We start from the raw sequence: 26,707 nt of genomic DNA, 5'->3' as shown, positions 1-26,707 counted from the left end.
TTCAATCCCAGCTCCTTGATGCCAGAGAAAGCTTGACCCCAGCTTATTAACGTTTCAAAGACAAAAGTGACAAAAGCACTTTGTAAAATCTCCATCATCTCAATTAAGTGCTGACAATGGAGTTTCACATGTAAATGAGTAATAACAAAAGCCAAGTACCACGAATGCTGGAAATCCAAAACAAAAAGTGCTGAAAAAGTGAGGTACGGCAGCTTCCATGGATGGAGAATCAGTGTTAACATTTCAGTATTTGTCTGAAGAAGAATCACACTGGACTTGAAATGCTAACATTTTCTCTCTCCACAGAGGCTACCAGATCTGGGTCTCTCCAAATCTTGGTTTTTACTCGATAGTTATAACTTAATTTGTACGGAAACTTCCCTACCAAAAAAAAGCACATTGTGAAACCATAATTTAAATTAACTTATATCAATCCCTGTGCTTAAGATCATCAATGGAATCTCGAGCTGAAATTGACATTCCAAGATAATGAAACATTGAACCCTGCAACACGCTGCACACCTTACAATGGAAAAGCAGTACAAAAAAGAGACCAATTACAACCACAGACACATTTTCCAAGAAAAATAGCAATGTTTAAACTGTGGGGGTGAGTGTTAGCATTGGCGGTTTCACTTACAGAGTCAGATTATTCGATTTAACTTTACTGAGACAAAACATTTTGATTTATGGGTTTTTCCACCACTGAACTATGGACAGACATCACCTTTACATGTGATGCAATCAACTTGTAAGAATGATAAATGCAAAAAACAAGGGCAGTTACTAAATTTAATTTGGAATTACTTTGGCTGTAGTCAGGTGCAAGAGAGACATATTTTTCCCCAACTCTGAAGCAGTTCTCATGAAAGCAGGATGGCTGGAGACAGTACTGAGCAAATTGGAGTATTGTGCCCCAGCTTTGCTAAAAGTGAAGCAATTGAATGACCTCACTAGCTCAAGAGAAGTGTGCAAATTTGTTGTTCTGACCATATCCTGTGATTTAAGCTAACCTCGGCTCCAATCTTAAAACTTTGACTTGTCAAATGTACTCCTTAACATGACCCAAATTTCAATAGACCCTAGGGTTCACTTTCTATCTTCAAATCTTCCCAATTTATTCAACTGCCACTGTCACTCACCTCAATTCAATGCATAAGTCCAATTAATCATCACCAAATAACTGCATCCATGAGATGAATATGGAACCTGTCACACCCAGGCCGTTTTTTTTGTGTCTAATAAAACAGTGTGCAAAGTGCAAGGTTAGAGAACTGGGAATGGGCTCACACAGATAATTCAGCTTTCAATTGTAAAAATAATGCAACAGAGCTAATTGTCACAGCAACTGCCATTGAGAGAGCTAAGAAGAGTCAGGAGGGGACATGAGAAGTAATTGGCAGAACAGAGTAAAGAAAATCTAAGGTTTTCTGTGGGTATATCAGGAATAAAAGAATGATTCGAGTAAGATTAGGGCCAATCAAGGATAGTAGTGGGAAAATGTACCTGGCGTCAGAGGAGATAGGGGAAGCGCTAAATGAATACTGGTTGTCGAGGAGAATACTGAGATACAGGCTACTAGACTGGACGGGATTCAGGTTCACAAGGACGAGGGGTTAGCCGTTCTGGAAAGTTTGAAAATAGATAAGCCCCTGGGCCAGATAGGATTTATTCAAGGATTCTCTGGGAAGGCAGGGAGGAGATTGCTGAGTCTTTGGCTTTGATCTTCATGTCGTCACTGTCTACAGGAATAGTGCCAGAAGACTGGAGAACGGCAAATATTGTTCCATTGTTCAAGGAGGGGAGTAGAGACAACCCTGGCAATTATAGACCAGTGAGCCTTACTTTGGTCGTGGGTAAAGTGTTGGAAAGGGTTGAGGGATACAATTTATAATCATCCAGAATTGAATAAGTCAGTTAGGGATAGTCAACACTGTTTTGTGAAGGGTCGGTCATGCCTCACAAACCTTAATGAATTCTTTGAGAAAGTGACCAAACAGATGGATGAGGGTAAAGCAGTTGATGTGGCATATATGGATTTCAGTATGGAGTTCGATAAGGTTCCCCATGGTAGGCTATCGCATAAAATACAGAGGCATGGGATTGAGGGTGATTTAGTGGTTTGGATCGGAAATTGGCTAGCTGATCGACGACAGAGGGTGGTGGTTGATGGGAAACATTCATCCTGGAGTTCAGTTACTAGTGATGTGCCACAAGATCTGTTTTGGAGCCACTGCAGTTTGTACAAATGACCTGGATGAGCGCATAGAAGGATAGGTTAGTAAATTTGCAGATGAGACTAAGGTCAGTAGAGTTGTGGATAATGCTGAAGGATGTTACAAGTTAAAGAGGGACATAGATAAGCTGCAGAGCTGGGTTGAGAGATGGCAAATGGAGTTTAATGCAGAAAAGTGTGAGGTGATTCACTTTGGAAGGAGTAACAGGGATGCAGAGTATTAGGTAAATGGTAAGAATCTTGGTAGTTTAGAAGAGTAGAGAGATCTTGGTGTCCAGGTACACAGATCCTTGAAACATGCCACCCACGTTGATAGGGTTGTTAAGAAAGCATACGGTGTGTTCAGTTTTATTGGTAGAACGATTGAGTTTCGGAACCACGAGGTCATGCTACAACTGTATAAAACTCTGGTGCGGGCTCACTTAGAGTATTGTGTACAGTTATCAGATGTGGAAGCTTTGGAAAAGGTTCAGAGGAGATTTACTAGGATGTTGCCTGGTATGAAGGGAAGGTCTTACGAGGAAAGGCTGAGGGACATGAGGCTGTTTTCATTAGAGAGAAGAAGGTTGAGAGGTGACTTAATTGAGACATACAAGATAATCGAGGGTTAGATAGGTGGAACAGTGAAAGCCTTTTTCCTCAGGTGGCAATGGCTAGCACGAGGGAACATAAGTTTTATATTGAGGGGTGTTAGATATTGGACAGATGTCAGAGGTATTTTTTTCTATTCAGACAGTAGTAGGGGCGTGGAACGCATTACTTGCAACAGCGGTAGACTCGCCAAATTTAAGGACATTTAAATGGCTGGGAATGGAATAATGTAGGTTAGATGGGCTTCAGATTGTCGCACTGACCTGTGAAATCATCGCAGATTGAAGGGCCAATACTGCACTGTAATGTTCTATGTTCTATATTGGTCATGTACGAGGCTAATTCCTCAAAAGATGCACAATCACAGGACACACAAGCACACACTAAAATACTTATCTTGGAAGAATCATTTCAATTTAAATATGATTTTCCACCCGGTAAATCACATTTCACAGGCAAGCTCAAGAACATAATGTCCTGCACACACAGTACTCAGTTAAGCAGAGATGAACATTCAGTACCACTGTTGAGAACTAGAATGCTAAAGGAGCATCAGGAATTTTGAGAGGTAGTGGCAGATCTGTTCCCCACAACAACAGTGGAAAGGCTTGAAAGTGAAGACTTGAGACTTGGTCACTGATGGATTGATGTCAAAAAGCCTTCCTGGTTATCCAAACAAATCTCTCATGCAAATCCATGCATCCCATTTGCACAACAGTGCCAACTTTAGATGTCACAGATCTGTCACCTTAAACAAAATGGTTGATTCCTTACCCTCAATCTTCAGCACTCCAAACTGTAGCAGTGTGACAATAGAAATATGGTATGGTTCAACAGAGCAATAATGGTAATGAGGAACACAAAACTGAGAACTCTATTTGCAACACTAACACTTCTCACCCTTTTGTCCCATACCCAACCAGAGGCAATACCAAACAAGCTGTCTCTTTTCCCAGTGTAGAATTCTGCGCCTTTACAGATGCAGATGGAACAATTACAGTGCAGGGAACACAAGGGTCTCTGAACCAAGAGGGCATTGGTTAAAAGCCTCAGCAGTCTTGGCAGGAATTTGAGTACCCTGGTCTCTATTTCTGTTGAACACATATTGTATTCACCACATACAAAATAGTAGTAAGTGTAAAAGAAAGCTACTGTAATGGACCAAGAGAACACACACAGGTGGTTCAGAATTTATCAATCAGCACCACTTCCACTTTCTGCTCATGACATTCAAAATGGAATTCAGCTCTTCATTTCTATGTTCACAGAATCCCTACATATGGAAACAGGTCATTTGGCCCAGGGAGTCCACGGAGATCCTCCGAAGAGCAGCCCACCCAAATGCACCCCCACCTAGCCTGTATATCTTTTCACTGTGAGAGGAAAACAGAGAACTTGGAGGAAACCCATGCAGACATGGGATGAATGTGCAAACCACACGCAGACAGTCGCCTGAGGTTGGAATTCAAACAGGACCCCTTGCACTGTGAGGCAGTAGTGCTTACTACTGAGCCACTATACCACCCTGTTGATGAATGGGCTTAAGCACACATGCCTTATCAATCTGCAAATGGGTTACCGGTAGACGTTGGTTGAAGGACTGCCAAGGGAGGAACAAGGTTTGGTGCCTGGTGGAAAGACTAAGGGATTATTATTTGTGATGTCCTTATGTGCATCACCACTAGCTAAACCTGCAAGTGAGAGGGGTATCCTGAGCAACAGTCAATGCAGCTGGTCTGCAGGTGCAACAGGTTTGCTCCTCCAAATTAATTGTTTTCTTTATTTGAAGACTAGTGATAAGCACTTTGTCATCCTCCACCTTGCAATCCTTTCTAACTGGGTGATCTTGTGCCTTTCCAGGACTGCCAATCTGGAAGGACTGCACTCACCTAGTTTCTTTCTAATTATTGGTGGAGAATCTCATGAATAGCTTAATTTCCTATTCCTGCTAGCATTATCTTTGTCCTCAAACATCCATCCTTGCCTGCCCCAAGCTCTTCCATGTCTCCTCTGCATGCTGCGCCAGACATTTGAAAACAGCCACTTTTTAACATGCACAGTGATGCATTCAGCTCTATCTCACCATGGTCTCTCTCAACTCCTTCAAACTTCATGAAATTATCAGGCTTCCTATCTAACATGTAATACTGGATGAGAAGGAAATTCTCTAACTTGATATTGGTAAAATTGAAGTCACTGTCTTTGGTTATCGCGAGACTAATTCATATGCTTCGTTCCGTTTCCCTAATATCTTGGGTTGAATGAGATTGCTCAACTTTGTTGTCATATTTGACCCCCAAACTCCTTCTCTCACTTCCTATGTCTCCCCCAAGATACACCTTCATTACATATCCTACAACATACATATTAGTACGACAGTATATTTGTTCATCTGTGCTGATTTGCTAAGACCTTATGTTCAAGATGAAATGTAGCTAAAAACAAATCAATGCATTCCTGGCAGGTCTCTCTCATTTTACACATCATGAACTCAATGTCATCCAAAATTCAACCGCCAACACTCTTACACCAAGTGTTATTCCCTTATCACCCTGCTCATTGACCTATGTTGGACCTATATTCAACAAAGCTCTGACTTAAAATGCCATCCCAGTTTAAAATTTTCCATGCTTCCATCTCTCCATCTAATGCACTCCATAATAATATAATTCAGGCCAAAACAATCCAGGCCAATGTGCACTTTTTATTCTAGCCCCTTAAGCATTGCCAACCTGAAATGTTCCACCAGTCTTCTGCTGCCAAGGAACTAAATTCTGGAATTTTCTTCCCAAACCTGTATGTCTCTCCTCCATTTTCCCCTTGCAGCCCATCAGCCCCAAAATCTCCTTAAACAGTATGGAATGAAATTTTGAGTTATAAAATCCCTGTGAAACAAAATGGAGCATTTTGTGATGTTAAATGTGCATTTTAATATAAGTTGTTGTTGAAGGATGCAACACACGCTTATGACTGCAGAGCCCTCACCTTTAAATCTAAATAGACACTCGAAGTGTGTCTTAAACATTTCAATGGCTTGCTTAATGAATCACCCGGTGGTCATATAGCTCTTTGTATTTTTTTAAAAATTTAACCTATTTTTCTGATCAACTTATTATAAAACACCTCTAGAGCAGGTGAGACTTGAATCCAGGCTTCCCAGTCTCGGGGTTGGGGTTCTACCATTATACCTTAAGATGGCCTCATGTTGTTTATTGATATGACTCCTCACTGCTATCATTAGACAAAGTTTGAACAGAGTATCCAGTGCCTCTTGTAGGTCAGCCTTTAAGTCTAATTGCTGGAACAAAAAAGTTTTGAAATGTTGGAACTAGTGCAATTAAAAACGTCAAAGGCTGAACTAAATCTGGCACAGACCTGCAGGAATGTCATCTTGTGACTGCATTCAGTATTGATGAAATACTGTGACAGAACTTCTGGTCAATCTGGTAGTATTTGAATTATTATATCTGTGTAATTGATGTTACCATGCACTTATGGGAAACTAGTCACAGAGGTGAGAGTGAATGCTCATTCTGGCTTGCTTCAAGCCAGGCAATTAACATAATTCCAGCTTACGCACACATGCATCAGTCACCAGCCTCATGGTGTTTGCAGAGTGTAAATACATTGATCCACAAGGTATTGCCAGTTGCAGTTGTGATAGATATAGAGGCAAAGTGGATTTTGGAAACAAAAGTAATTGGTCATTATCTGGTTCAACAGGGACCACAACTATGTGATCACCTGACCTGATGAATTTAGCCTACAGAAGCATTGATTTTCCATGAGGTTAAGGAGGCCAAACCTTTCAGTACATCCAGTTGTAGCAGTAATTTCTCCCTCTTCAGTGAACCTGTTCGTCACAGGACAGAATACCTTCCTTTAAGGTGCACTTCAATACCAGAGGCAGCTTACATCATACTGGCATCCCATTTTAAACCTCTAGCAATAACTTGCAAGGCTTTCAAGATACAGGTGGTTCTTCTATAACATGATGGTTGCGTTCTTACACAACTCCGCTTTATAGAAAAATCACACTTAAGAAACAGTGTTTAAAGTTTTGGCGAAGTAATTGCATTCCAGCCAATACACATTTTTAAAAAGTTCTTGCTTTAGAAACACAGTGTCCTCAATTCATCTATTGCATTACAGCAAATTAACGTTAATGAAACACACGTTATAGCAGAATGACCTGTATCTTTGAGACAATCAGGCAAGGACAATGTCTGGGGGTGTGGGGGTGTGGTGGGATAAGAGTAGTGGGGTGGAGGAATACAGAGGGGGTGGAGGAGGAAAGAGGGATCACGGGAGGGGTGATGAAGGAGATGGGGTGTGCGGTGGGAAACATGGAAGAGAAGGGAGAACAGGGAAGGGGAGAGAATAGGGACAGACAGCAGACAGGGATGAGGTCAAGGAATTGTGGGTGCAATGACAAATTGGGGGAGAATGAGGAATTGGGAGGGGGAGAATGAGGAATGGGGGGAGAATGAGGAATGGGGGGGATGGGGAGAATGAGGAATGGGGGGGATGGGGAGAATGAGGAGAGGAAGTAAAGTAAGGAGGAGTAGGGGAAGAGGGTGTGGGCCACAAAGGAATTGGTGTTTGGTGGGGGTGGAATAGAGCAGGGCAGGGGGAGTTTCCAGTTCCCTCTACGGTTAATTGATACCTTAATGGGTGGGGCAGTGCCAGGAGGAGGGAGCCAGTGCTAGATTCTTTGTTGAATTAGCACAACAATATTTGGACAGTGACTTGACATTTCATGAGATCGCATGATAAAGCAGCGATCTTTGCTCCCTGATGAAAGAGATATTAGCAATCGAGAGAGTTCACCCAGCCATCAAACTACTGCAGTCAGCTTGGAAGTCAAAAGGATCTAACTGTGATATCTTGAAAGGAAGAGGAAGACTTTCTTGTAACCTGCTCCACCATTAAGTTCACCGAAAAAAAAATCCAATTCTGGAAAAATCAACTTTAGAATCTTCACAGTTACTGAGAAATCTCTGCTTTTGCAAGGTTTTCACGATAGCTGAACAGCAACTCAAATGAGAAACAGCAGGACTGCAATGGTATAGCAAAATGGTATTGCCTATCTTCACCAGAATCTAAAGTTTTGAGAGAGAGAGAGAGAGAGAGAGAGAAAGAGAGAGAGAGGTAGGGAAGGCAAGTCAAGTGCATGACTGAGAAATCACATTTAGACAAGCTTTCAAGCAAAGGTGAGTGAAATAAAATAAACTTTTACTTGAAATATACAAAAGCTTACTGCTGAGTTATTAAAATTCAGCCAAGCACTAAGGATAGAAGAGACACATTCACATAAATTTATTGGTCACACGCAAATAGTAGGAAACACCAAAATGTTATTAGTGATAAAGATAACTAAGGATGGGCAATAAATGCTTGCAATGTCCACATTCAGAAAAATGTACATAATTTTTAAAATTGTGTGGAATCTTTGTGCAGCACATTGATTCAATGTAGTCAAACATAGACCTTAATCAGCAGAAGGAAAACTTCAAACAAACCCAAGTATGGAACTTTTTTGCAGGTCTAGCAGCAACTTGGAAGAGGGAAACAGTTAAATACTGGACTCAAAACATTAACAGAATGTCGCCACAAATGCTGCCAGAACTGCTGAGTTTCTGCAGAATTAAGTGTTTCTTTCAGATTTCCAGCATCCACAGTGTTTTGCTTTTATTTAGAAAAGGAAAACTTTGATTTGGCAGGCTACTCCTGTTGCATTCAACCAAAAACTTTTTACAACAGGAGCACAATGTTACTTTTGTTTTTATGCTTCCTGAGGTTTAAAGTTAAAATTGTCACTTTAGAGGGCAATTAATTGTTCAATAGAGGTGTATATGAAGGAGTATAATGAGGCAGTGTCATACTCAAACAGTAAACAAAAAGGATGTTTTGTTTCTTTGCTACTCACCTGCTGTAGAGGTTCATCAATTATACTGGAACCAGTCAATCGCCTGTCAATCTTTATTTGTCTACTTTCACGTTTCATTTCTTCTAAAGCCTGAACAGAATAGTTTGAGAATCAAAACATAATACCAACTAAAAAAAACACAGAAATTTGTTTTCCTGCCATTTGTAAAGGTTGAAACTCTGTCAAGAAATCACTGCTCACCTTTCCCAGAACTCCCTGCTGAATCCCCCAACTCAAGGCTACCCAGCTGTGATCCTGAAATGGCTCTCAAAGTCACAAATGACATCCAAGTGACTACAAAGGTAAACTATCCCTCCTTAGCCTGGCTGTCTTCTTTGACATAATTGAGTGCCTTCTCCTTCCTCCTCTCATACCTCTCTCATCAAATCTAATGCGGTTGCACTGTTTCTGGTTCTATCTTTATTTACTCATCAATGGATTGCCTGTAATGGTTTATCTCTCCATTTATATATAGTTATATTTAAAATGCAAGAATGCTCCTGCCTACTTTTCAACCGTAAGTTGCCCATCAGTAACTTCATCCAAAAACAGCTTCAGTTTTCAAATGAATACTGATGATACACAATCAGTCCTAACCTCCAATGCACATAACTTCCTCCATTGTCTTTACATTGCCAGACTACTCATCAGGCACCCAAAACTTGTACAGTGAAAATTTATTCATGTAAGTATTTGTGTGACTAAAACTACCATTTTTGGTCACTACTCCAAACTTTTGTTCAGCTCTGCTCTCATCTTTCCCGGGTAACTGCCCAGGACTGAAGCAGAACATTCATAGCCTTGATTTCATGTTTAATTCCAAGGTGAGATCTCAGTGCATATCATGCCATCAGATTGAGTGTGTGTGAACTAACAACAGGCTAAATCATCTGCAACATCAAATCTAGTCTAAGACAGTCCACTTACTCTGGGGAGAGCAGTTGGTGCTGCAGGAAGGAAAGAATGCTCACACCTTTCAAGATATTTCTCGGAATTTATTTTTCCAAAGAGCAGTGTGACTGCAAGACCCCTGAAAAATAGGACACAAATTTTCAGAACTGTTGTGCTCAAGCACCAATTTCATTTGAACAAAATTTAAATGATAATATATAAATCATAGTTATAGTTTCATTTGCACCCATTCATCTTTAGAATTTTACATAAAGTTAAAAGAATCAGTGAATTGTTGAATCACAGTCAGTCAATGAAGATATCAAAAGAAACAATTTTATCACACTGCAATGAAAAATCAGTGGATAGGGTTGCATCTTTTCATATCCTTTACTTTAATTAAAGACACATCGACCTAGACCCTATATACCGGCCACTGCAGCGGACAGCAACTGACAACCGGAAGCGGCAGATTCAAACCACTATAAAATGCCGGAGGAATCAGCACAGAAGCGCTTCACAGGAGGCTCCCAAGCACTGACGATGTCACCTAGAAAGGAGACGAAACGTTTGCAACAAAAACTCCCAGCTCGGCGAACAGAACCACAACAACGAGCACCCGAGCTACAAATCTTCTCACAAACTTTGAACTTTAATTATTAGCCAAAAACAATATAAACTAAACATGAATTAACAAGTCACACAATAATAATAAATGACATACTCAATTGCAGATACAAGCATGGATTGCTCAGATTTATTGAGTTTCTATTATACCACTTTCAGTCACAGACTTCCAAAATCTGTGGTCCTCTTCATATACAGTTCAATTTTCTTTTCTTCAAAAATTCAACCACCGATTCTCAACCGACAACAGTTCTCCTCAAACCAAGTTACACAGATGCTATCTTCAGGAAAATAGTACACTTCAATGCTTTCAGCTCTGGACAATCCACAAATATTACCTCTGGCCCAAATGCCAGTGACAACCATGCCCAATATAGCTCATTCTGGACATTTGTTTTGAAAAAATAACTAACAGCTGCAGTCGCATTGCTTTTCTCTGTTTTTTCTAATTTTTTTTGGTTTGGAACTATTACTTAAGTTTAGAATTGAATTTTGAACAGCAAACTTAAAAAAAACAGATGTTTGCAAGTGGGAATTGGCCTGGAAAGATAACAATAAGTTAATTATTGTTTTCAGAACACTGCAGACATTTCAGCACCATGATTTGTTATGTTCAAGGATGAGCAGCTCATTAAGTGGTACACTGATTAATTAAGGAAATGCCACTGATGGCTACCTAGCTAAGAGGACACATGAAAAGGATGCATGAAAAGAAAGAGAGAGAAACCACATATTGAACTGGATTTGATTAGGTATTTTGAGCTGAAGGCTAGATACTCAGAAGCTTCTGGCCTGGGAAAAAAGTGTTGAGTTTACCTTCAGATTTAGTACTCTGTTGAAGAATTATTGAATGTTCTCAGAAAAGAATTCTAGTTTATAAGAGAGGCAAATATTTCTCAGAGCCAAAGAAAACTGCTGGAATCCAAAGTAGACATACAGGAGGCTGGAAGAATATAGCAAGCCAGGCAGCATCAGGAGGTGGAGAAGTCAATGTTTCGATGTCAATCCTTCTCCAGGACCTGCTGGTAGCTGTTTGCATTGACCAGTGACTTCCAAATTCAAGCAGATACAATCACATTTGCATGTAATACAAGAATTACTCAAGGATTTCATAAAGATCTGATACTTATCATTAAAATGGTCATTGAACTGGCCAGTTACAAGTTTTATTAATTTTTTACTTTATCCCTTAACTGTTTGAGAGAAAGCGCAGTGGTTATGGTCAAAGAAGACTGGATTTAAATCAAAGACCTGAATTAGATTAATTTGTTTAGCTTTATTCTACTAAGCTTATAATATGAATAATAAATTTTTCATTTCTGTTTAAGTTAAAAACTTGGTGCCTGATGTGTTATTCTTAAAGTTTGGTCAAGAACATAAGCAATTTTGAGGATCATTGACTGTTTTAATTTTACTGTCCTGCAAATTTAGAGTTCGCAAGCCTGATTGGATCTTGTTTGTTATCCCTGTGTGATAACAACGTTTTTTCTTTCTGGATTCCGTCATGCTCCCTTTCTCAAATGAGGCACAACCTTTTTCTACAACACTCCTGGTCAGTTGGGGCTATTTTTTCAGCAAGTATCAATTAAAAAGAGGTGATACAGAAACATGTACTCTGGCAAATGTTTGACAGTCAACAGCAAGTGTGTTCATCAGTCCAGTCTTGTCCTGCTGTATCCCCGTCTGCTTCTATAACCTTTACTTAGCTCCCTTGGCAGAGAGTCTGATCCCAGGGCTGGTACTAGGCTTGGTAGCATCTTTTGGGAAATCCATTTCACATAAAAGGCACCCATTGCAGCTGCGTAGAGATCCTCAATGCAACCTATGGGAAAGACAATGCCCACAGTTCCATTCTTTTTGAGTGTAGCATCCTACACACACCTCAAACCATGGATCCTATTATCGCATCCTAAGTTGATCACCAAGTTTGAGAAGCCTATTTTCTTACTCCATAATTTGTGCAATTGTGAGAAGAAAGGTATAGTTTGAGGGTTTCTTCAAAACAAAAAAATCTGATACCAAGCCCACCAACAGTTAAATGCACCTACCTTTTGTTAAAAAAAATCAACAAATCCAAATAACAACTTCTCTGTGTTCAAAAGATCTGTGCTGTGTCCCGAGTTTCTTCCAATAAATGGCATACATGAATTTGAGGGTAGATAGAGGCATACTGTTATGTCAATGTCATATGTCTACAAGTCTCATGAAAATAAGTAAATAGTTATACTTCTAAAAGGTGTTAGCAACTATTCTGTAAGCAACTATGTATATTGTACCTTAAAATGTAATAAAGCATCCTAAAGCAAAGAACAATACAGCATAGTATTATGGATAGGCCAGACCCCTCAAAATATTTTAAGAGGGCAGCCAGAATCCTAACATTTCTTTTATTTTAAAGATAGATGTGGAGTGCGTACTCCAGAAGTAATGCAATTGGTCAAACTACTCAACATTAAGCAACACAATTTATTTAAAAGTTATAGTTTAAATATAAGCAAATAAAAGAGAGGAATTTAAAATAACTACTGTTGGAAAACTTAACTGAATAATAGATACAGTATCCATCACTAATTAACTGTTCCAAAATAATAACACTGCATAAACACAATCCTTTGCAAAATGGCAAATTCAGACACCGATTCATTTATGCAATTCTCTAATCCAGGAGGAAGAAACGTCAAGAGAAAATTCAGAATGTGTAGCAGTCAAGAGACATTCTTTGAAGGGTGGCACGGTGGCTCAGCGGTAAGCACTGTTGCCTCACAGCACCAGAGACCCAGGTTCGATTCCACTCTTGGACAACTGTCTGTGTGGAGTCTGCACATTCTCCCAGCATCTTCATGGGTTTCCTCCGGTTGCTCCTGTTTCATCCCACAGTCACAAAGAGGTGCTGGTTAGGCTAGCCATGCCAAATTGCCCATAGTGGTCAGGGATATGTGGGTTAGATGTTTTAGTTAGCTGAAATAAGGAGTAATAGATTAGGGGAATGTGTCTGGGTGGGATACTCTTCGGTGGTCCAGTGTGAACTTGTTAGGCCAAATGGGCTGTTTCAACACTGTAGGGATTCTACGAAGCTTCAAACTCTTTTGAGATCTGAAACAGCTTCTGATGTTACTGAAAAAAAACAAAATCCAGAAATCTGGATCTGACAGAGCTAAAACTCTAAATGCCTCATGAGTTGTTTGCTTAAGTCATCATCACGAAACTAGTTCAGCACCTCTACCTTACGACCTCTCAAAACAAAAACCCGGGACAAAATTAATGTTTAAAATGACAGCACTGTTACACCTCCATCCTTAAAAAAAAAACTTGTCAATATGCAAAGATGGCTTCATTTTTAAAACCCTTAGTTTTATCCTACTGGTACATTACAATAAATGTATACTACCTTGACTCTAAGCATGCAAAAATTCAATACTATATTTTATTTCAGTCCACGTTCTCCCGCCAATGAATGCCTCTGCCTTTCTTCATCAAAGCTACGACAAATGCATTGGCAATTGTGTTTTCTCATCCTGCCACATTTATACAGTTGTCCCCCAGTACATGTGGGGATCCATTCCAAGATCTACCGTGTTAGCCCAAAACAGTGGATAGGTGAGAATCCATTCATTTAAATGGAAGGTTGCCTGCAATATGTTTGGGCTGCAGTAAACCGTGGGTAACTAAAACCATGGAAAACGATTCTGCAGATATGTGGGTCGCCCTGTAATTTTAAAATTGAATGGCTGTAATAATAAACTCTATCAAAACAGTCTGGAATTTCTGTCCTTCAATTTCTCCAAAACCTTTAATGGGTTATGATCTGCATATATAATTAGTATATACAATTGTCTCAGACACATTACCTGCAACATAAATGTTGAAATGTTGTAACGCCTAAACCAAGTTCAAGGTTTCCTACTCAATCATGGAATATTTGTGTTGGTGAGTATTCAATTTTCTGAAAAAAATACTCCAATAGGTTGTTCCATCTTATCATCATCCTGTAAGCATCCTGTAAGAGTACAGCACCAACACCCATGTCACTCGCATCGAAAACTGCCTTGAATGGCTTCACATAATTAGGTGTGTCTAACACTAGGGCAGTGGTTAACACAGCCTTCAGGCTGTCAAATGGCTTCTGACAATCCACTGTTCACTGAAATTTTCTGCACATCAATAAAGCAGTCAGTGGAGCAACCATATAGCTGAAATTTGGTCCGAACTTACGATAAAATCTACTCAATCCCTTTGTCAATGGCACGGAACTTTTATTTTCACATCCCGTGGGGCCACTTGTCCACGTCCAGGAATGTGGGTTGGGCTTTTTGCGAATTCACTCTTAGTCAGGTGGACCACCAAGCTTGTCTCCAAAACGTTGACTGAACTATTCCAAAAAAAATCCTGCAAATGTTCTGTTCATGTGTGACTAAAAATCACCAGGTCATCAATGTACACCACACAATTGGTTAATCCAGAAATAACTTGATTGGTTACTCTTTGAAATGTGGCTGACGCATTCTTCATACTAGATGATATGACTTTAAATTGATATAATTGAAAAGTGTGGCATTAGAAAAGCACAGAAGGTCAGACAGCATCCAAAGAGCAGGAAAGTCGCATTTTGGGCACAAGCCCTTCAAATCAGGAATTTGGGTGGGGGTGGGGGCGGGAAAGATGTGGAAAAAGAGACAAAGGGGGCTGACAGATAAATAAGAGGGAGGGGGTCAGGGTAAGGTAGCTGGGAAGGTGATAGGTAGAGGCAGGTGGGAGGTGATAGTCATAGATCGGGTTCTGTTCATATCCAATGACGTTATATAAATGACGAATGACAGTGGACCCAGCACCAATCCTTGTGGCACACCATTGGTCGCAGGCCTCAAATGGCAGAGAATAATGTGCTGTTTCCGGAGATTAGTGGGATGCAAGGTGAGGGTTATGTCTTTGTTGCGGTTGGAGGGCTGGGGTTCAAGGATGGAGGTGCTGGAGAGCATTGTTGATCACATGGGAGGGGAAATTGTGGTCTTTCAAGTAGGATGCCACCTGAGATGTCCTGCAGTTGAATTGCTCCTCCTTGAGCAGAAACAGCAGAGGTGGAGGAATTGGGACTAAGGGATTGCGTTTTTACGGGCATGGAGGGGTGCGAGGAGAAGGTGGGGTTGAAATAGATCGAGTTGGTTGGCGGAGTTGGAGACAGAGAGGTCCAGGAAGGGGAAGGAGATAACTGAGAGGGTCCAGTACAGTTGGAGGGGTTGTGTTTAAGGGCAGAGGTGTGGGAAATTAAGTTGATGAGCTAGAAGACATTGTTGATCACGTGGTGGGGAAACTGTGGTCCTTGAAATTGCAGTTGGACAGTTCAAGGGTGGAAGTTCGGTGTCACGAAAGCAAAAAACAGAAATTGTCTTCACTCTTTCGGATAAATGTACCTGCCAGCATCTTCTGATTAATCCAACTTAGAAACATAAGTTGCTTGTCCCAGGATATGAATCAAACTTTGTAACTGCATTGACTTTGCAATAGTCCACACATGATCATCAGACATCATATGGTTTCAGCATCTTACTATGAGTGAACTCCAGTCACTGCAACTCGCTTTGATTGTGTGGTTTTTGAATATGCAGTCAATCTCTTTTTGAACCTGTGCCAAGTTTAGAGAGTTAAAGCTATAAGAATGTTGCTTAACTGGAACAGCATTTCCTATACCTACATTATGTGAAATTACATTAGTACCTCCCAGCTTATTCCAACAATCTGCCTGTGTGATAGTAATAACTCTTTCAGCTAATTTTGAGTTTGCGTGGAAGGTAACTCAATAATTTATCCCAATTTTTGAAAACTTCCTGATTGTCAAAGTTAATTTGAGGAATGCCCAATTCAGAATCCTCTGAACTTGGTTCTTCACTCTGCATTGTAACCAGTAACAAATTCTCCTTTTGATTTCCTTCCCATGAACATTGTCAGATTGAAAGAAACTTCAGAACGCGTTATGTGACTATCTTATCAAATATCTCACCTTACTCAATCTCCTTTCAATATGATAAGGTCCACTAAACCTTGCTCGTAACGGTTCACCTATCACTGGAAGTAACACTAATCTCCACTAGCAAAATTGTGAATTGTTGATTTCTTATCTGCTTTGTTTCATCACCTGCTCTGCTACCTTTAAATGCTGTTGAACTAACTCACCTGCTCTATTTAATCTTTCCCTAAATTTGGCACACAATCCAAATATGCGGTCTCTGAATTCCGACTCACCAATTTCTCCTGAATTAATTTCATTGGTCCTCTCACCTCATGCCTAAAAACTAATTGAAATGGACTGAATTTGGTTGATTCATTTGGTATATCCTTAATTGTAAAACATAGAAATGGAATTCCTTTATCCCAGTCCTTTGGATAGTCTTGACTATAAGCCCTCAATAAGATCTGTGATAAATTGGACTTCAACTTCCTTTTCTTCACTCTTAGATTTCTCCTCCCGCTTCAACATGTAAGCTTTGCGATCTGGTTATCAGAGTCAGGAAAAATTCCAAGACATACTTCCTGTAATAACTCAGTGGCCTCGTTTTCCATTACTTTTTCAACCACAGTAGGCAGCATTCCCACCTGTAATCCAGCTATATCATTACTAAGGACAAACTGTATTCCTGGAGCCAAGAGATCCTCCAGAACTCCTACCAGCACTTCTTCATTTTTCACCAAACTTACTTTACATAATGGAGCACTACTCGTCTCACCATGCATTCGATCTATGACCATTTCTTTTCCAACAATACAACTTCTGAATTACATATCTTCTCCTCTCCCAATATCAAAGATTGACATGCACCCGTATCTCTTAAAATTGTACTTTCTTCACCTACTCCTCTTGGCATATGCAAGTAAACATTACCCATTGTAAAAAAAATGGTGTGAGAAGATCTGACACTTCCTTCTCCATCAACCCTGGTTATATACTCTTGTACAGCGTTTTAGCTTCCATTGTATTTTCCTTTACCACTTCAACAAAATTCATTAGCTTATCCTGTTTTAGCATCTCGGTCTTCCCAGTGCTTTTACCAAACCACCAACGTTGCGACTTCATGTGGCCACTTTATGGCAGTGAAAACACCGGAGCCTGTTTACTTCTCTTTCCCCCTCATGGGTTTCCCTTTTACTGTATAGTACACCACCTTTACGATCTTCAATGAGCTTTCCTTTCCCTTAACACCGGAAGATTTCTCTTTTCTCCAATTTCTATCCCTCACAGATTGAATTGATTTTGGAAGCTAAACTTTGATTTATGAACCAAATCATAATCATCTGCCATTTCAGCCACTAATGTTACAATTTTAACTCTCTGCTCTTCCACAAGTTCTCACTACTTCAGGAAGTGAATTTTTCATTTAATCCAAAATAATCATCTAAGAGCATCATACATTTGGTCTATTTTCAATGCCCTTATCCACCTAACATAATTACTTTGATGCTTTCAAACTCATATATGTATGACCAGGTCTTTCCTTAGATACCCAAAACTTTGTAGGCTTCTGGTACTAGCTCATATGCACTTACAATGGCTTTCTTCACCTCCTCATACTCCACAGATACCTTTTTTGTGCAAATACCTCACTAGCTACCAGCTTTGTTTGGATCAACAATATCCAATTGGTCAACAGCCACTTCATTTGTGTAGCCAGTTTCTCAAATGAAATGAAAAAGGCTTCTACACCCTTCTCACTGAATTTAGGCAATGCTTGGACATACTTAAACAGATCCCCACCAGGCCTTTGGCTATGATCAGTTTGCTTGTCATGACTATTCTTCTCATTAAGCCTAACATCTGCCTTCACTTCTGTCCTTTTTACATTGACTTTCCTCTCTTAATTGCCAACTTCTGAAGTTCAAACTCTTCTGCTTTCCTTCTGCTCAGGCCTTCCATTCCTTTTTTTTTCTCTGCTTTTAATCTTAATTCAAACTGTTTCATTTTCTTTTTCATGTTCAAGTTGTTTCATTAGCAATTGAATTCTAGCCATTTCCAAAGATTCTGATGGCATTTCCAGCAATTTTAAAGGTTGCGCTATTGGCGCAACTACTTCCCTTTTCTCTCAGACAACGGCAACCCCACCTCCTGCTTGTCTGCTAATTCAAACAGCTTTACCTTGCTCACTTTTTGGAAAACTCCCAAAGACATTTCTTCTACTTCTAGAAAAATCTTAATGATCAAAAGAGCCGGTACTACACAAGGCACATCCTGTTGAAACCAACTGAATTCAACACCCAAAATATAAGATACTCACACCTACCACTTACCGCTTTGGAGTCCAACAATCCAAAACCCAACTTGGAATCATAGATTTCGATCCTGTCAAGAGCCCCCAATTTGCTATTGGCCAGACCAGAACCCCTCAAAATATTTTAAGGTAGCCTAGACCCTAACTTTAAAATAAAAAAAGTACATGTTGCAGATGTGATGCGACTGGTTAAACTACTTGACAGTCAGCAACACCATTTATTTAAACATTATAGTTAAAATATAAACAAAAGAAAGAGGAATTTAGAATAACTTAACCATTGGAAAAAAACTTAAGCAAATAATAGATACAGTATATTAACTGTTCCAATACAATTATGGGCTACACCGTGGCTCAGCAGTTAACACTGCAGTCTCACAGTGTCAGGGACCCAGGTTCGATTCCCACCTCGGGCGACTGTCTGTGTGGAATTTGCACATTATCCCTGTGTTTGCATGGGTTTCCTCTGGGTGCTCTGGTTTCCTCCCACAACCTAAAGATGTGCAGGTCAGGTGAATTGGCCATGCTAAATTGCCCAGAGTGTTAGGTGCATTAGTAAATGTAGGGTAGGGGAATGGGTCTGGGCGAGTTACTCTTCAGAGGGTTGGTGTGGACTTGTTCGGCCGAAGGACCTGTTTCTGTACTGTAGAGAATCTTATCTAAACTAAATACAGTAAATCCCAAAAACACACCCCTTGGCAAAAAGACAAATTCAGACACCAATTCTTACATGCACTTCACCAATCCAGGAAGAAGAAACATCAAGAGAAAATTCCTGTTGTGACTGCACTGTCACAATGGCTTCTATAACCCACGAAGCCTGTGTCAATACTTGATGTCTTTCTAGTCAAATAACCTGCGGTCGACATCCCTCCATTCTCTGCCTACTCATGTACATGTCAAGGTGCCTCTTCTAAGTTATTACTGTATCCACTTCCATTACTTCTTCTGGCAGTGCACTTGCCACCCTCTGTATAAACACCTGCCTCTCATCTCTTTAAAATGTTTCCCCTGTAACCGTTAATCTACATCCCCTAGTAATTGACATGTCTCCCTTTGGGGGGGGGCGGCCTCTGACTATCCATTCTAAATCACACCCCTCATAATTTTGTTAACTTCTACCAAGTCACTCCCCAGCCTCGGATATTCAAGTGAAAACAAACTAAGTTTGTCCAATCTCTGCTTATAGTTAATACCGTCCAAACCAGGCAACATCCTTGTAAACCTTTTCTATACATTCTAAAACCTCCACATCCTTCTCATGGAATGACAACCAGAATTGTACACAATATTCCAAATATGGCCGAAAAGTTCTATACAGCTGCAACTTGCCAACTTTTATACTCTCTGCCCCAACTGATGAAAGCAAGCATAGCATAGACCTTCTTGAACACCTTGTCCATTTGTGTTGCCACTTTCAGTGAAATGTGGACCTGTATGCTGAAATCCCACTGCATGTTAATACTAAGGGTATTAATTCAAACTGTTTCATTTACAGAATACTTCACTCCTGCATTAGACATTTCAAAATGCATCAGTTTGCATTTGTCTAGATTACATTTCATCTGTAATTTCTCCATCCAAGTTTCTAGCCTATCTATATCCTGTTTCGTCTGGCAATTCTCCTTACTATTTGTAGCTCTCTCCAATCTTTGTGTCATCCATAACCTTTCTAAACAGGCCACCTACATTCTTCTCCAAATCATATATATTTACTAGAAACAACAGGGGTCCCAGCACTGAACCCTGCAGAACATCACTTGTCACAGATCTCCAGTCAGAAAAATAATCTTCCCCTGCTATTGTCTTCTTTGACCAAGCCAGTTCTGTATGCATCTTACTAGCTCCTTGCAAATCTCATGTGACTTCACCCATCATATCAGACCATCATAAGGCAACTTGTCAAAGGTCGTGCTAAAGTCCATGTCGACTACAAACCAGCCCTGCCCTCAATCATCTTTGTGACTTGCTCAAAAAATTCAGATCAAGTTTGGGAGACACAACCACCTCCACAAAAGCCTTGCTGGTTGTCATTAATAACTCCATATTTTTCCAAATGTGAGGAAATCATGTCCCCAAGAATCTTCTCCAATAATATTTCTAACAATGATGTAAGGTTCACCATCCTGTAATTTTCCAAATTATCCTTGTTGCTTTTCTTGGACAAAGGAATAACATTGGTTATTCTCTAATCCTCTGGGACATCTCCTGTGACTAAAGAGAAAAAAGGATTCATTCAAGATGCCATTAATTCCCTCCCTCATACAATTCAGCATTCTGGGATAGAATCCCATTAGATCCTGGGAACTAATCTCAAAGTTTTCCAAAACACCCAACATGACCTTCATTTTTATATATAATTTGCATGCCCTAACATATCAACATACTCCTCTACAGACTCATGTAACAATACTATGGCTTTAAGAGGTATATTTTGTCCTTTTTTTCCAAAGAGAAGTTTCGACCCATAGGTTTCTACCTATCTCCTCGTGGCAAATAAAGTAAACAGCTTGTGAGGTCTTGAGTTTTTTTTTTAAAAGTTAGAAGAATAGAAGCAGTACGAATGGATGAAATCAGACTCCCATAGAACCAGGGTATAGTTTACGTTTTGACAATTGTTGGGTTTTTGAAGTAGTCTGTGGAAACTGTTGTATCTCTCTCTCTATTACAGGAAAAAGCTAGAGTTCTCTCTGCTGCTAGAATTGCATCTCTAGCACAATCTACTTCCTGAACTTACATTTGCCAAGGATGTGTTTAAGGGGTGTTGCTATATTGCAACAGTTACTGTTTAGTAGTTAAGTAATCTATTATTCTGTTAAGTTTTCCAACAGAGTTGGATTTAAAGTTATACCGTTCTTCTTCCTTTTGTTTGCATTTTAACTGCAGGTAAGATTAAAAATGTGCTTTGCCTAAAGCCAAGTAGTGTGACAAATTGAATTACATCTGGAACACGGCACCTTATACTAGTCTCAAATAAGATAAACTTTAAATATTATAAAAGTTAAGGTTTAAGATATCCCCTTGATATATTTGCAGACAGTTGGTCTGATCCATCCACCAAGTCCTTCTCTTTAGTGAATACCAAGGCAAATTATTATTTAAGGATCTCACTCACTTCTTCCAGCTTCATGCATTATTTCCCTCCTTTGTCCTTGTGCGGACCTATCCCTTTCCCTAGCTACCCTCTTTGTCCTTATATACATACAATATATCTTGGGACTTGTCTTAATCCTGTTTAGCCAAAGACATTTAAAGTTATTTTCTAATTTCTTTATATTCCTTTTGGTTTATCTGTCTTCAGTTTCCTAAACCTTATGTATGTTTCCTTTTTCTTTTTGAGTGAGCTCACAATTTCTCAGGTCATCCAAAATTCCCAAATATTCCCATCCTTATCATTCGTTTTCACAGGAACATGCTGGTTCTGAACTCTCATCAACTGGCCTTTAGGATATTCCCACATAACAGATATGGATTTATTCTCAAATAGCCACCCCGAATCTGCATTCCCCAATTCCTGCCTAATATGGTCATAGTTAGCCCTCCCCCAATTTAGTACTTTCACCTGAAGACTACTCTTTCCTTATCTACATGTAAACTTATAGAATTATGGTCACTACTCTCAAAATCTCCACCACTGAGACATCAATCACGTGACCAGGCTCCTTTCCCCAATACCAGGTCTAATAATGGCACCTTCCAGTTAGACTCTTCACTATGTATTCATCCAAACTTTACGTTCATCTGCCCTACCAGTCACACTCCTCACAATAAAATAAATGCACTTCAGTCAGCTAACCCCGCCATGTTTAGTAACCTTTCCTTGTCTGTTCTTCCTCTTAGCCTTACTGGTCTTTGTCTCAACTCCTCCTCAGCTTTTCACTTGCTGACCTATTGCTCTGGTTCCCACTCCCTTGCCACACAAGTTTAAACCTTCCCAAGTGACACAAGCAAAACTCCTTGCCTGGACATTGATGCCACTTCAGTTTAAGTGCAACCTGTCCTTCTTATATACATCCCATCAGCTCTGAAAAACATCTCAATGATCCATATGTCTGAAGCCCTCCCTCCTAAACCAGTTTTTTAGCTGCATATTAATCTTCCTATTCTTTGCTTCCCTGGCACTTGACACAAGGATTAATCCCAAAATTACAACCCTAAAGATCCTGCTGCCTAATACCCTCAGCTCTCTGGGGACCTTGCCATTCCTCCTACTGATGCTGTAAGTACCGTATACCATGACTGGCTGTTTGCCCTCCCTTTAGGGAATGACATGCATCCGCTCAGGCACATCCTTGACTCTAGCACTAGGGAGGTAACACACCATCCTTGAGTCTCTTTTGCAGTCACAGAAATGCCTGTGGCCCAGACTACACAGTCCCCTATTAGTCCTACTCTATTGCACTTTAACTCTCCCTCCTATACAACAAAGTCAGAAATTCTTGTGTTTATTACCAAATATCTTAAGGCACGACCACAATAGTGGAGCTAATATAAATAAGGAATGCTCAGCAGGAGCAATTAGGTGAGCACAGGTATTTTGGAAGGCAATAATACTGAAAGAGATTTTACAGAGAGGAACTTAAAAGCAAGAGCGAGAATTTTAAATTGAGCATTGTTTAAGTAGGCAAAATGTAGGTCAGTGAGCACAGCAATGATGGACGATGGCATTTAGCAATTTAAGATTTGTAGAGTTTTACATAACATCAATTTTATAGAGGGTAGAATGTGGAAAGCCAGCTAGAAAATGCCCTCGAATCGTTAAATCTACTAAGAGATAACTATGGCGGAGATGAAAATATTGGTAGGAGAGCTAACCAAGCGGTAAAAATTAGCAAGTTTATAAAGTGGAAACTGGCTGTGCTAATCATAGCCAAGGATGTGGATGACTGCTCATCTCAAGGTCAAACATGATACCAAAGGTTTGGAACTCTTTCGTTCAACACAAAACAGTTGCCAGAGATAGCTGAAGGAATAATATTTGCAGAGGGGACTGAAATTTTGGCTTCAGTCTTCAGAATTCTTATCCACAAATGGAAATGGAGTAGCTGTTTAATGGTTGGTAAGGGGAAAAATAGCAGTTCCCTTTTCCTCGCCAGGGATCTTCTATCTTGCTTAAGCAGAGTTAGTCCTTGGATTGATTCTTCACTAGATTCCACACAAGGTGAATTTATTAACTGAGTAAGGTATAGTTGGGTACTGTTGCCCAAAAAGGAGCTTTAGTTCTGAATGTAAGTTTGCTCGCTAAGCTGGAAGGTTCATTTTCAGATGTTTCATCACCATACTAGGTAACATCATCAGTGAGCCTTCAGTGAAGCACTGGTGTTAGTGACCTGCTTTCTATTTATGTATTTAGGTTTCCTTGGGTCGGTGACATCATTTCCTGTTCTTTCTCTCAGGGGGTGGTAAATGGGATTCAAGTCAGTATGTTTGTTGATAGAGGTCTAGTTGGAATGCCATGCTTCAAGGAATTCTCGTCTCTCTCTCTCTCTCTCTGTTGGCTTGTCCAAAGATGGATGTATTATCCCAGTCAAAGTGGTGTCCTTCTTCATCTGCATGTAAGAATACTAGTGAGAGTGGGTCATGTCTTTTTTTTGTGGCTGGTTGATGATCATGTATCCTGATGGCTAAATTTTCTGCCTGTTTGTCCCATGTAATGTTTGTTACAGTTCTTGCAAGGTATTTAGTAAATGGCATTATAGTTTTGTTTGTCGTCTATATTGGGTCTTCCAAGTTCATTAGCTACGGTTTTAGTGGGTTGGTGTGTTTTAGGGCTACCATGATGCCAAGAGGTCTGAGTAATCTGGCAGTCCTTTCCAAGATGTCACCTATTATAGCGTATTCAAAAAGAACAGGTACCCAATGAACACAGTAAAAAGTGAGGTCTGCAGATGCTGGAGATCAGAGCTGAAAATGTGTTGCTGGTTAAAGCACAGCAGGTTAAGCAGCATCCAAGGAACAGGAAATTCGACGTTTCGGGCCAGAGTCCTTCATCAGGAATGAGGAGAAGGTGCCAGGCAGGCTAAGATAAAAGGTAGGGAGGAGGGACTTGGGGGAGGGGCAATGGAGATGTGATAGGTGGAAGGAGGTCAACGTGAGGGTGATAGGTTGGAGTGGGGTGGGGGCGGAGAGGTCAAGAAGAAGATTGCAGGTTAGGAGCGCGGTGCTGAGTTCAAGGGAACCGACTGAGACAAGGTGGGGGGAGGGGAAATGAGGAAACTGGAGAAATCTCAGTTCATTCCTTGTGGTTGGAGGGTTCCCAGGCGGAAGATGAGGCGCTCTTCCTCCAGCCGTTGTGTTGTTATGTTCATAACACGACGGCTGGAGGAGGAGAGCCTCATCTTCCGCCTGGGAACCCTCCAACCACAAGGAATGAACTAAAATTTCTCCAGTTTCCTCATTTCCCCTCCCCCCACCTTGTCTCAGTCGGTTCCCTCAACTCAGCACCGCCCTCCTAACCTGCAATCTTCTTCCTGATCTCTCCGCCCCCACCCCACTCCAACCTATCACCCTCACCTTGACCTCCTTCCACCTATCACATCTCCATCGCCCCTCCCCCAAGTCCCTCCTCCCTACCTTTGATCTTAGCCTGCCTGGCACATTCTCCTCATTCCTGATGAAGGGCTCTGGCCCGAAACGTCGAATTTCCTGTTCCTTGGATGCTGCCTAACCTGCTGTGCTTTAACCAGCAACACATTTTCAACCCAATGAACACAGTCTGCCGATTTCTCACAACAAACCCAAACAAGCAGACAAAACACACCCAGAAACCCTAGCTACTCTCTCCTACATGAAAGGCATCTCGGAAATGAATGCCAGACTACTCTTGACAGCACGGTAGCCCTTTTTTTTAAGGATGGTCTTTGATCCATTCCTCCCACCCTCAAACTTCAATTATATAATTGTCACTGTTACTTAGGAGTACCTTCACAGTTACATTATTACTCCAATTTTATTGCGCACAACAGATCTAATATAGCCTGCTCTCTTGCCAGTTCCAGAATATGCCGCTCGAAGAAACTATCTTGAAAACATTCTATGGATTCTTCATCTAGGCTATCCTTGCCTATCTGACATTTCTGGTCAAAATGTAATTTAATCTTCCATGCTATTACCATGCTTTTAAAATAACATTTTTTTCAAAAATGCTCCACTCCAACAAACAGTTAATGCTGGGAATCTGTAGTCTACTCCACAGACTTCTTTCTTTTATCATTTCTCATCCCTACCCAATCTCTGAACATCTTTGTTTCCTGAATTTAGGTCATCCATATTTATTATGCTAATACCATTTTTAATTTATAGTGCCACCCTCTACATTTCTGCTTATTCTGATATGCATTATATCCTAAAATAAAGAAGTCCTGATTCATGTCATCCTGTAGCCATATCAATATCAATGACCAAATTTCGATTTGCACTTTCAGTTCGTCTATTTTGTTTTGGATCCGAGATGCATTCAGATAAAAGCTGTAGGTTTTGTGTTTTTACTCTCTTAATGTATTCTTACCTTATCTGTTATTTCACCCTTAGATTTAAATTAGATTTAGACTCTCCATTCTTTCCTGTCATGGGCTGTTTAACATTTCCCATATCAATACATTTTCTTTGGCCTCTGTGATTCATCACATCTTTCTAAACACGACCTTTGTCTCCACTATTTTGATAAACTTTCATTATCCACAGTTCTTGCCAAAAACTCATGGCATTAGGTTAAGATATTAGCATGGTATCATGATTCCTACTGAAAGAAATCTAACCAAAATGCAATCCAACTTGATAGATCATAGTTTGTTATTTTCTAATTTAATGTGGTGGTCTTTTACTGAGCCATAAACTCACAAGACTGCTGATCTGATTTTAACAATAAAAGTTTATTAGATAAGAGAAGCAATACAAGAACCAAGCTATATCTAATATAACAGTTTAAAAGACTTTAAATCCTCAGCAAAACACAATCCTACCATTACCTAACACTATCATTTTATGATAACTCAAAGTCCAGAGAAATTTTCCTTCCTTGCTACATCTGTATTTTGACTCAACTGCTTCTTTGTTGTTCTAGTCAATGAGTTGCAAAGTCTTTTTTTTGATTCTCACAGCTGAGATCCTTATCCTGAACTGACTTATCCCCTTAACTGCTCTCAACATGTTCCTTTTGCTAGGGGTAACTAATCTTCC

General features: G+C 40.1%; 1 protein-coding gene across 3 annotated transcripts in view; it reads right to left on the bottom strand.

Moving 5' to 3' along the window:
* snx13 (sorting nexin 13) overlaps positions 1-26,707 on the bottom strand; it is a 180,476-nt gene that overhangs the window by 117,795 nt on the left and 35,974 nt on the right. For 2 of the 3 annotated variants that reach the window (XM_060824730.1, XM_060824731.1), the window contains exons 3-4: positions 9,684-9,786; positions 8,757-8,846 (exon numbers count right to left, since the gene is read on the bottom strand). In XM_060824730.1, the coding sequence (XP_060680713.1) occupies positions 8,757-8,846; positions 9,684-9,786 (193 nt within the window). Of the gene's footprint in view, positions 1-8,756; positions 8,847-9,683; positions 9,787-26,707 lie in introns of those variants that run through there. The other variant, XM_060824732.1, reaches the window with a different exon arrangement.

The sequence above is a fragment of the Hemiscyllium ocellatum genome, chromosome 5 (assembly GCF_020745735.1).
Source record: "Hemiscyllium ocellatum isolate sHemOce1 chromosome 5, sHemOce1.pat.X.cur, whole genome shotgun sequence".
NCBI lineage: Eukaryota > Metazoa > Chordata > Chondrichthyes > Orectolobiformes > Hemiscylliidae > Hemiscyllium > Hemiscyllium ocellatum.
This window is presented reverse-complemented; position numbering and strand designations above follow the sequence as displayed.